Source organism: Lepidochelys olivacea (genome assembly GCF_965140295.1).
Source record: "Lepidochelys olivacea isolate rLepOli2 genome assembly, chromosome: 18".
Lineage (NCBI taxonomy): Eukaryota > Metazoa > Chordata > Testudines > Cheloniidae > Lepidochelys > Lepidochelys olivacea.
In genome coordinates this window covers 19,863,168-19,875,659 of record NC_140428.1, presented here as the reverse complement: position 1 = coordinate 19,875,659, position 12,492 = coordinate 19,863,168, and the positions used below count along the sequence as shown (strand labels likewise).

The window sequence follows — 12,492 nt, the reverse complement described above, 5'->3', positions numbered from 1 at the left end:
AACAGGGAAATAGTGTAATGTAATCTAGAAACTTATTGAACCATAATGTGCAATATACATTAAAACGGCTCTGACATGAAGCATGGGGACCATTTTACCTGCCTGGGCCCTCAAAACTAATAGCCAGATCTCTCTATTGCATAAGAGATACTGTGCAATAGGCTATCCTAGCTCTTAAATTTAAGACTGTTTTGCCTCACAGAATTACAGAAATACAATATGGAATCCAATCAGATAAGGAGATTTCTCATACTGCTCAGCATTCAACCTAACTCTGCTGGCTCTGAGTTACCTGAACAGTCTTATAATGGACTCCTGTATTGACAAACATTTCACTCTGCTCACATATTCAGGTAAATGAGAAGGACAGAGTGGATGCTAAATGACTCCAGTTTATTCTGTGTGAGCCCTCACTTCAGTGTGATCAAACAGCTGCTTGCAGCTACATTAAACAAAACATCACAAGTACCAGGAATTCATTGTGTGGGTTAGAAATCTATTTCTACTTTTCCCATTTTATTTTCAGCTGTACAACAGCCAAACAGTTTGGAGAACAGAGAAAACTATGGAATCCCACGTTCCTCTAACTACAAAATTACATAAAAGCACTGTTATATTTAAGAATAAACCTCAACATTAAATTATACATCTTCCTAGTACCCCTTCTAAAGCATTTCCTATACCTGTTTTTATATTTATATGTACCGCTGTAATCTAAGACCTCTGTGTTAGTTATTAGATAAACACAACTAAAAGAGGGTCCACATTCCAAACAATTTACCTATTCTTCTAGTCACACCTTAGCTTACCCAAAACTGAAAATTATAGACTCATTTACTTTTTACACACTTTATTGTTTGACTTTGTTTAATCACTTTCCTGCTGATATTCTTGCACAAGTGCCATACTGCTGCGTTTGAGTTTGCATCACTAGAGAAAATATTTAAATTCCCCACTAAAGAAGTTTTTAATTAAAAAGTCATGAAGTATTTCCATTCATTATTGTTCTGTGAACATCTTTCACCCCTTTTTTCTGGAGTAGGCTGGAGAAGAGAAGCACTACCATTCTGGGCATACACTACTTGACACTGTCAATTTAAAGGGAAAATCTTTCTGCAAGATTATTACAACCAGAGAAGCCTTGCACACGACTTTGAGAAAGGTAAAATGGTCAGTGAGAGAAGGCAACTCACGATGTGCTAGCACTTCCTTAGGAATGGGGATGAACAAAGAAGCGTTGAGCTCATGTTCTGGTAAGATATCTCCTTTCTATCTTTCCAGAAAGGAGGACTGCAGTTTGTGCACTTTAACACATATAACATAGTCCACAGATCATTCCCAGCTAGAGAGATAGTGACAAAATTCAGACCACAGCTAGCGCAGGCAGATGAGCCACAGCATGTATGGTAAATGCAGGTTCAGAGATGTTGGGTGCCCCACACATGCCTGAAATTCAACTACAGCCCCAAAAGAAGAAAAACAAATACAGTTATATGAATGAATAGAAAGTATTGGGCGGTCATGGCCTACAGTCAATTGGGAGAATTTGGCTTTCAGTGTTCTAAGTAGTCATGAATAATATTGACAGAGACAAGGTGGGTGAGGTAATATCTTTTATTGAGCCAACTTCTGTGGGCAAAAGAGACAAGCTTGAGAGATCTATAGAGCTCTCTGACAGGTCTCACCTTGTGTGTCTCTCTCATATCCTGGGACCAACAAGGCTATCACAACACTGCAAAGAACAATACTATTTATTATAAAACTGCTCATCCTAAAAGATACCAAATACATCCAGGATTCACTTCACTCATCACTGAGATGCAGCCATCTGTTTAACAGTGCACGGCAACACTCCTCCACAGTTTACGTCAAAAAATGAACTGTGTATCTCTCAGCCTACAGGAAGGATTTATGTAGGTGGAATGTAATTACCCAAATACAGGTACCTAACTCAATGCTTACCGAGATTATGCTCAAAGATTAAGTCGACATTAGAAGCCTGGCAGGCACAGGGCAAATGAATCCACCAGAATATGCAGTGTCATGAACGACAAGCAAAATGTGACAGTTCTTTCCATGCAGCAAAGATCATTCAGCTTTTGCCTCTTCAGAGAATGAAGATGCACCAAATTATGACAATGGCCAGTTTTCTGTGGGCTGCAAACCCTTCTGCAGTTCTTATCAATTCAAGTGACGTCTCCCTTATTTGAGACAAGGTCAGATCACTTATCTAGCCATTGACAGAGAGACATGGAGAGACAGATGCATGCTCTTTCTGATGGTCGATCATTGTATCTGAATTAAGGTTTCCTTTTTGTTCAACATGTACAACATCCAAAAATATGCATCAGACCAAAATGCCTCAGGAACAGCATTAGCTGGAAATGAGTTAAAACTAGTTTCAGGTACTATACCTCCCCTCTATAAAGTAGTTTTGCCAATTGGGGTGTGGGGGTGTCAGGGGGGACTTAGTCATTTTTCTCTTTTTAAAGACATTTTTTTCTTTCCAGTGTTGCTGTGTGAAAGCCCTTTTCAAACAGGAAAAACTGCTGTACAGATTGAAAGCACTGGTAAATCTTCCCCTTTGCTGGTACTCACCCTGATCAATAGAGTGCTGAGGAAGCTGGCTAAGTTGGCTATTCACTACACCTGCATACGTCCGCAAGAATTCCTCTTCACTGGCAGTCAACTGGGAAATGTGCAAAAAATGAAAGGATGAATAGCAGGAAACAGACTATTGACAAATACCAGTGCCTTCTCCATATCAGTCCATGTACAATTTTAATTCATTTAAAGCATCTAACTCCAATTGGACCCAACTCCTTCCTTGCTACCATATTCTGATTTTTCAGACTCTTACACTTCAAAAGCAGAGAGTACAATCCCACAACCCATACTCACTTGAAAAGTGAACTATCACAAGGATGGATGGAGTGACTTTTCCTTTCCTCTACGTCTTCAGATTTATATCCTCACTGCGCAAACCTAATTGAGGTTAATTGTACAGTATACCTGAAGGCATTTTCTGACCTCTAATATGAGTACCCTACTACTGCTGATGACATGCAAGATGGAAAGAACTTAACTTGAACATTAGAGCCCACAGCAAATTTGTGGTGCTGCTCTTAGAAGGGACTTCTTTTTATTTGTTAACTGAGTGAATTGTACATAGAAATCAGTGGGACCCAATCAATACAGAATCCCACAATCCAGATCTTTTTTTTAAATCAGACCCACTTCATCTACAATTTTTAATTTTACAAATACTATATGAATTCCCTAAAAAATTATGAAAACTATAAACCTATTTATACAAACTTGGGTGCATGAGCCATGTCTATATTCACAGCAGCCCTGCTCTTCTAGTGCTAGAATCAGTGATCTCTACATGCACTTAGACCTTGGGTCAGTTAGCAGTACCCCTAGAATCTCATCCAATCCCAGCTCATATAATGCCATAGAGCAACAGTGGCCGATGCACGAATCCATCCACTTGCAGATTGGCTTCAGAGCTACCATCAATAATTACTTCCTTTAATTTTCTAGTTTATTACAGTATTTAGAAAACTTGGTGTGTACAAAAAAAAGACAGCAAAAGTTCAGGCCCGATTTCAACCACTGCACACTTCACAATTTATTTTTGGCCTAAGCTTCATCTCTGGATAAATCAACAGTGGCCAAAACAATTTGGCAAAAAAACAGACCATCCCCTGCCCATGCCAATTAACGTTATTTCAGAAATAAAAGAAAGTTAGGGCTTGTCTACATGGTGCTTTATTCCCCACTAGAGAAGTGTCACTTTTAGTCTGTGATATGCCAGTGCAGAGTAATTGGCCTGTATGGACCCTGCCCTGCTGCTGTGCACTACAAGTTCCCTAGTGTGCATTAATGTAGTCCCATTTCAAACAGTACTACATTAACTCGCACTAGGGAAACTTTTTGTGCACACCAACAGGATCCACATAGGCCAGTTAGTGAACAAAATGCTAGTTCACACTAAAATGAACACCCCTCTGGTTCGAGCTAAAGCACCATGTAGACAAGCCCTCATGCACTGAAGGCCACTGTGGCCTGCTCAAATTTAAATCGACATAGCTACGATACTCGGAGTGTGAAAAGTCCACACCTTGAGCAGCCTAGCTATGCTGACCTAATGCTCTAAGTCGATGCAGCCACACTGATGGAAGAATGCTTCTGTTGACCTAGCAGCCATTGCTCAGATAGGCATTGTTCCTACAATGATGAAAAACCCCTTCTGCTGCTATAAACTGTGTCTCCACTAGGGGGTTATGCTGGCATAGTTACAATGCCATAGCTATGCTGCTGTACTCCCTGTACTATAGGCATGACCAAAATGTGTGCTGCAAGAGTGAATTCCAGAGCAAGTGGCCCCTCCACACATCTTAAAAGAATTTGACGGCGTTTAACCCTGGCGACAGGGAATGGGAACATCCCAGTTGGCCACAAATTCCATGACGGGGTGGAAGAAGGTGGCGGTTAAGTTCTGATACTTTTTCAGAACTCCATTAAACTTACATTTGATCCCATCTTCCTAAGCATGAGCAGAACTCTCACTTTCTGTTGGATGTACATCTCCTCCGGACTCTTCCCGGGGACGCCCTCACGGTTCATTCCCCTCCTCCCAGCTCCTGGGACTCCTGCAGATGTAACAAAACCAGAATGAAGTGAACTGATAGTTATGGTTTGATATGCATAACTGGAGAGTTCTATTTCCAAAACACCTATTTTTCACCATAGGTCAAAATACTTCATAAGTTGGTTTGACAACTAGGCTGGGATGGTTTGGTAATCTAACTTCTGACAGGCAGGAAGAGGCCCAAGTCATTCCATTGTAAAAAGCAAACCAGACAGTGGATTTGGAAAATAAACCCATCACAAATCTGGCAGCAGGAGCTGGCTGAGCAGAGTTTGCACCCCCATAATACTTGCACCACTGACTGTGGTTGGGGAAGGGCACAGAGTAGCTAGGTATCCCCTCACACCAAGTATGTGGGATTAAATTATACGGGCAGAGATACCATGATAGAAAAAAGCTCATCTACTGACCTCATGACTGAGGGCAAGGAAGCGTTTTATGGAAATAGCAGTTGGAGATTTACATCCAGTGTGTGTGTGCTCACAGTAGCCCTCCATTTTGTTGCAGGAGTAGGTGGAAATTGCTTAAATTCCATAATCTGGCATTTTTATCAACCCACAGACTAAATGTTTTCAATTATAATCCACAACTACTATGAATACACACACTGCATGTCAGTTCATTCAGAGTCAAGGTTCAGTAAATTCTTAACTACAAGATGTTCTGAAAATTAAGATGCTTCACACAATATTCACTCACAAAATAGACTAGGAAACTAACAGCTACTGTGCACCAGCTCCAGACCTGTGCACCACAGAAACTTAATCCCCTCCAGGGAATTCCTTCATGGAAATGCAAGCCTGGTATTGCTCCACACTGCATATCTAGCAGACGTCCTCAGTCCTACCTTCTGCAGTTAGTTTTCACGCTCCAAATTCAGCCCTGTGCTGAGTTGTCAGCCTTATGATTCCTGGCAGGTTTCAGTAATCCAGGGAACACATCAGACTCATCAAGGCACTACTGCTAAAGACTTTGGAGCACCAGGTTTAGACAAGCTTTTTTATTTATTTATTTATTTTAAGCAAGTCAGACTTCTCCTATTCTCCTTGATTATAACTTTTAAAGAGGAAAAGTAATTAGGACATGGAAAGAGTTCAGGTTACATATTGGCATTCCTGGATGACTCAGTAATTATTGGTTTCAGAGTAACAGCCATGTTAGTCTGTATTCGCAAAAAGAAAAGGAGTACTTGTGGCACCTTAGAGACTAACCAATTTATTTGAGCATAAGCTTTCGTGAGCTACAGCTCACTTCATTGGAGTGAGTTTGTGGGGGGGGGGGGGGGTGAGAAGACCTGGATTTATGCTGGAAATGGCCCACCTTGATTTTCATACACATTGTAAGGAGAGTGGTCACTTTGGATAAGCTATTACCAGCAGGGGAGTGAGTTTGTGTGTGTGGTTTTTGGAAGGGGGGGGTGGTGGTGAGAAAACCTGGATTTGTGCTGGAAATGGCCCACCTTGATTATCATACACATTGGAAAGAGAGTGGTCACTTTGGATAAGCTATTACCAGCAGGAGAGTGAGTTTGTGTGTGTGGTTTTTGGAAGGCGGGGGAGGGTGAGAAAACCTGGATTTGTGCTGGAAATGGCCCAACTTGATTATCATACACATTGTAAGGAGAGTGATCACTTTAGATAAGCTATTACCAGCAGGAGAGTGGGGTGGGAGGAGGTATTGTTTCATGGTCTCTGTGTATATAATGTCTTCTGCAGTTTCCACAGTATGCATCCGATGAAGTGAGCTGTAGCTCACGAAAGCTTATGCTCAAATAAATTGGTTAGTCTCTAAGGTGCCACAAGTACTCCTTTTCTTTCAGTAATTACTCAAACTTAAGCAGTAGCTGTAACAGAGAAACCTCACCACCCACTTTATTTCAGTACTGCCAAGGTGCTAGTAAAATGCAGGCCTGATATTTAGCTAAAATTTCACCAACACTACTTGAAAAAGTTCCCAGTGGGAGGTTCTGCATTGTGCTAATTTTGATGTAGATGGCTATGTTTGACAGCCAGTAACTGGTAAATATGCAATCTTGACTTCGTTTATAATGGAGTCAACAGATGCTTTCGGAGAGTGCAGAAAAACAAACACAATCCAATAACATAAAAAAATTATAATTTCTTCTCTTAAAAAGGTAGAATAGTTTTTCCACTAAAAATGTGAGTAACTTTATAGTGAAATGCCACACATTCCACTGTTCTGAACTGTGAAAAGAAAGTGAGCAATGGAGACTAAATAAGCATGTGATGAGACAGGCAACAATCTAATTAAAGCATTTATACTAATTAACCGATCCATATGACACTGTGAAAAAAGTGTGCAAGTAGTTCTGAATCACTCTCCACTGCATAACAGTGCAAAGAGGTGATTTTAACACTAGTGAAAGGCGCTGGATTGGCAGCCAAGGAGATTCAATCCTATTTATCCTGTGAAAAAGCAGATAGCAGCAGCACAAGTTTCTCCCACTTTATCCCACCTAGATGCCTAATCTGGATGGACAGTTATCTGCAGTGTGCATCAAAGCACTGCACAGGTAAGATTTGTACTACAAGACCCATAATGGGCTTCACACAGTCTTCTGCTCTTCATACTTCTAGAACTCGAAGAGCCTCACTTTGAAATTTTTTTGCCCCATTCCTTTCGCCTTCATTTTGTATTTATGGTTGGAAAGCTCTATTAAAAGGAAGGGTTTTGCAGAGAGTTGAAGTTGTAGAATAGCATGAGCATTGCACTGCTGTGTGGGTGAGCCAGCTGACACTCATTTTTGCTGTCTCAGCTTCTCCAAACTACACAAGTCAGTCATACTGTAAGGCCACAGGAGCTAACAGCAGTGCAGCTGAGCAATGGCACAAATTAAGAATCAACATACCTGCTGCCTAACTAATAAATTCAAGCCATTCGGATTCAGTTACAAGTAATTAATAAATAAATAAATGACAGAAATGCAATAATTTGCGGACTGGAAAGCCCACCTGCTATAATCATAGGAGAGACCACAATACTTGATCCTACAAACTAACATGATTTTGAAACAAGTCTGATCTTCACATCATTGATCTTAAAAAGTACAGATATCGGATATCTTTGGAAATTCATGGATGACATCTTAACTGGCTAGGATGAGATCCAGAACCAAATGCCATCTTAACTGCTGTACCTTTATATTAATTCACTTTTTAAAAAACATTCTGGAAACATGTCACACACCCACATTTCTTTTCTCTTCTCCGGTTACTGATTTTGGACCCTTTTTGTAAAAGGCTTTATTCTGCACTTTGACATTTGAACCACTCAGATTCTCAGCAGGTTAGATTTCAGAATATTGTGCTTGGCTTTATGGATGCTACGTTACTTTAAAGGGCTATCAAACACCCATCTACCAGTGCAGCAAGTACAGGAACAAGCATCAATAGATTGACTGGTTCAGAATCCAGAGACCTAATGTGGGTCAGTAGTTTGAGAAGAGAAAAACAAGCAAGACCTTCAAAGGATCAACATGGGGCCAATTTCATTCACTTCATATACCAATAACCTGGAAGACGACGACAGAGCAAGCTTGTAGCATGTCAGCACAGAAAGAGGCTTCATCTCCCCAGGTTATCAAGTGTCCCTTCATAATCTGAACCCATGAATGGGTAAATCAGATGTTTCACTGGGGGAGAAAGCAAGAAATCTTCCAAAAATTAAAGGAGTTTAATCTCCCCACAAAAGCCAAAAAATGCCAACAAATGCTAACACTCAAGCATATTAAATTTGTAGAAAATTACATAAATTATCTACCAGTAGGTGGCACCATAGACAAACATCAGGGAGATGCCACTTCTGCCCCACTCTCCCACCTAGAGAAATCCCCCACACTTCAGTTTATCTTTAACCGTGGACGGGTGACAACTCCTCTTTACTTTACCCCAACCTGAGAGAGGACAAAGGAAACAAAACAGGGAGAAAAAATAGAATAGGATGAAAAGGAACAGGAAGAAGATTGAGGGAAATGAGGAGAAAAACATACTAAGATCAAGGACGAAAACCAAAAGAATTGTTAGGAATACACCATTTCAAACGTCTAAATTTAGAATTCAAACAAACATTCTATACGTTTAAAGACAAGGAGTACTTGTGGCACCTTAGAGACTAACCAATTTATTTGAGCATAAGCTTTCGTGAACTACAGCTCACTTCATCGGATTGAAAGCTTATGCTCAAATAAATTGGTTAGTCTCTAAGGTGCCACAAGTACTCCTTTTCTTTTTGCGAATACAGACTAACATGGCTGTTACTCTGAAACCATTCTATACGTTTGAAGCAGAGAAATTGAGATGGTTTGATATTAAGGATTAAAAAGAAGTGTAGCAAAAACACTTCCAACCCAATGCCATAAATGAGTTTTCCTGTTCACAAGTGGTTGTGCTGGAGTAATTATAAACAATCACACCCCAAGTTTTAAGACTCCCAAAATTCAGAACTGAATCAAAGGTAAACAATCTAACAGTGTTATCTCTAGATTTGTTCTGCACTTGAGAGACCATTTACACAGTAGAGCATGTCACTTAACTTGCCTCAAACGGTAAAAAAATATATATAGAATTTAAAAAGCATCAAAAGTGATAAAAGGGAAAAACTAAACAGAGCCTGGTTTAGCAACAAATAAGCATGGGGGAGAATGGTGCCAGAACACAATATCCATTTTATCTAAGCCAAGAGAGGAATTGTTTGAGGTGAACCACGAGGGCATGTTGAAGAGTCATGGGATGAAACTGAGCAAAGGAAAATTTAAGCTGAGTATCAAAAACAATTCCTTAACAGTGATATCTATTAGGCCATGACAACACTGAGAAAAAAAGATGCATTTTTACAAGACAGGTAATGTTGTAAAAGTCTAGTGTAGGCAGGACACTAGGATTTTACCTTGATGTAGTTGGCTAAGACACCTAAATTAGAATTTTACAAAATGTTAGCTCTCATGTTATTCATTGGTCTTCAATGGACTGATTTTCTGTGGAGAGGCAAGTTTGGGACTCCATAACTGAACTTCTACTAAAGAAATTTCAGCAATTCGGTTAGTCCAATATTTTAGATATTAGCCCTCTTAGGTTTTTTTTTTTTTATGTTCATAAAGTAATTGTGTGGTTGTTCTTTTAAATAAAAAATAAGCTATTTCTCTAGTAGTACAACTGACTTTATATTTAACAATAGGAAGCAATTCTGACTCTGCCTAACAACCCTGCCTGGATGAATCTTAACTACAGCCATACCTAACACTTTCCATTGTAAGACCCTTTTTTCAGTTGCTTATAGGTCTGTAAAATTTTAGACATTCATGCCAAAGTCTTCCATGCCAGCTATTTGCCTAAGTCTGATTCATTTTTTTTTTTTAAGTATCAGCTAAAATTGTTGAGCCATTTCCAAGAATGAGGTTAAAAGAAAATATGTTGTTTTGCCTATTAAAATTCTTACAACTGTTTCATCAAGAAGTTGTAGTGCCTCCAAGCATTGGAGCAGTGACTTGAAATTTGGCAGGGGATTGCCCATAGCGTTAGGGGTATGTGCCTTTTGTTGTCCCCATGAAATCTGGCCAAACTTGGACCAAGTTATAAGCTCCTAAAAATCACAGCGTGCAAATGCTCAGAGCGGCTTGTTAAGAGTTTGGCAGCTAAGTTTTCTTAAGATTTTTGTCTTCACTGAGCATGCTCCATCCCCACACAGCTCTTAGGCATCAACCAAATTGCGCAAGCACTACTCCACCCCCTCTACCCAGAGTAATAAAGTATTCTCCATTCTAGGGCTGCAGGGGCTGAGCAGATTTTTTCCTGGATCTGTTCCCTCCTGGCTGCTAGGGCCTGCTTTGGTGCTGGGCACTGGAACTAAGACCAGGAAGACAGTCACTGTGCTCTCTTCCCTGTCCACCCTCCCCAGCTGCTGCCTATGCAGTGTGGTGAAGGAAGAAGCTGCCTGACTTGAATGCAGGAAAATTAGAAACAAAAGGGAAACAGAGCAAGAGCTAGAAAGGTAGGGGGTACGCACGTTCACAGGAGCAGAGAGTTTATAACAACTAGATTTCAGAGTCGCAGCCGTGTTAGTCTGTAGTCGCAAAAAGAAAAGGAGTACTTGTGGCACCTTAGAGACTATTTCATCGGATGAAGTGAGCTGTAGCTCACGAAAGCTTATGCTCAAATAAATTGGTTAGTCTGTAAGGTGTCACAAGTACTCCTTTTCTTTTTATAACTAGAGCACACTCCCCTTAAGAGCCCGGAATCAAACCCATGTTTCCCAAGTCAGGATTCCTTTGCTTTCTAATAAATAAGTTGTGAATCCAACTGGCCATCTGTGTCTCATCTTATTCTAGTGGCTGGTCTAAAGTGAATAACAGCTTTTTACTACCATCAGTTATTCTGTTAGCTCAAGTGGCAGACAGGCAGAGGGCTGTGCTGTGGGTCTAAAGATCCCAAACTTACTCATGAACCATGTGAGAGTCAATAGGGTTCAACATGATGGAATTCTGCCCCTCACCCCAGGTTCCCTTTTTAAAGATGTAAGCATATTACATACAACACAATACAACTTACCTGCTTCTAAAAAAAATAAACCACACAGGATTAGATAACCCAAGCGCTCAGTCCTGATTAATGATCACAACTGGGAAAAAGTGAGATGAAAGTACCCTGTGAAGATAAAATATTAAAGAGAAATATATAAACTGAAAAACAGAAAGACAATTAAATTTTTTTTCAGAGTCTTATACCACTGCATCTAGCCAACATTTGTAAAACTGAAGACAAGCTACGTGAAGCAGAAATCTGTATAATACTGCTTATATACTTATTTCAGTAAGCGATTAAGGATAAAAATGAATCACTAAGTACATTCCTGGTGATCAGGATACACTTAAGTCTTGTTTTCTTGGGGAGTTGGGGGAGGTTTCAACCCAAGACCCGTCTCTTTGAACAAGCCAGTAACAGTGCAGCAGAATAACCAGGTGTAACCTCCTCTGGGTAAAAACAAGCATGATTCATCACTTAAAAATTCAAGGTGGGGTAGAAAATATAGTGCTTATGGCCAAAATTTATGTTTTCAATTATGCATATGGCATTTGAATGATTAATTAAAAATGCTTGCTTCTTTTGCAGCGTAATTAATGTTTCAAAAAGAAACTTTAAACATTGGCTTGTCACATATGGATTACATTATTTGATTGATCAAGATGTGGGTATTTCTAAACCTATTTTATAATTACCATTAGGAACTAGAGGTTGAGTAGGTTCCCTAAGCGACAATCGCTGGTCACCAGAGTTCAAACACATCAGGGCTAGCTCAAGTGAGATTACTGGTCATCGAACCTTTCACATAATATGGCAAAACAGTGTGAACAGCTTCTGTTCAGGACAGCTCCACAACTTGAAGCATCTCAATCATCATTACCATACAAAGGGCCAGGTTTTAATTCAAACCCTCTGATTAGAAGAGCCAATTTGTACACACCTGCACTACCCACTGAAATGAAACCTCCAGCATGGAGACCAGGGTTCTTGGTTAAGTGTAGAGATACACACTTGTTATTTTCAATCAGGAGGTGAAGGCAAAATTGGAGTAGCTCAGAGTTTCTCCCTGTCAGTGCCCTGCACCATTCCATGCTGGGAGAGGGTTACGCCTGGAATGCCTGAGATCTCCTGAACAATTACACCAACTTTGTCCAAGAGAGACCAGGGCTGCAATAACTGCAAGCTTCACCCACAGCACTCTACAGTGGCCCCTCCTAGGAAGAGCTATACCAACTGCTTTAAAAGACATTCATTGCGCCTCTCCAGAAGAGAAAAAATGTCTGTTATGAAAGGACTATT

General features: G+C 40.2%; 1 protein-coding gene across 4 annotated transcripts in view; it reads right to left on the bottom strand.

Moving 5' to 3' along the window:
- The window catches only part of CTNNBIP1 (catenin beta interacting protein 1), a 61,342-nt gene that overhangs the window by 26,175 nt on the left and 22,675 nt on the right, over positions 1–12,492 (bottom strand). For 3 of the 4 annotated variants that reach the window (XM_084651578.1, XM_084651577.1, XM_084651579.1), the window contains 3 exons: positions 11,221–11,316; positions 4,537–4,658; positions 2,599–2,689 (listed from right to left, as the gene is read on the bottom strand). In XM_084651578.1, the coding sequence (XP_084507704.1) occupies positions 2,599–2,689; positions 4,537–4,632 (187 nt within the window). In that variant the 5' untranslated portion in view covers positions 4,633–4,658; positions 11,221–11,316. The remainder of the gene's footprint in view (positions 1–2,598; positions 2,690–4,536; positions 4,659–11,220; positions 11,317–12,492) is intronic. The other variant, XM_084651580.1, reaches the window with a different exon arrangement.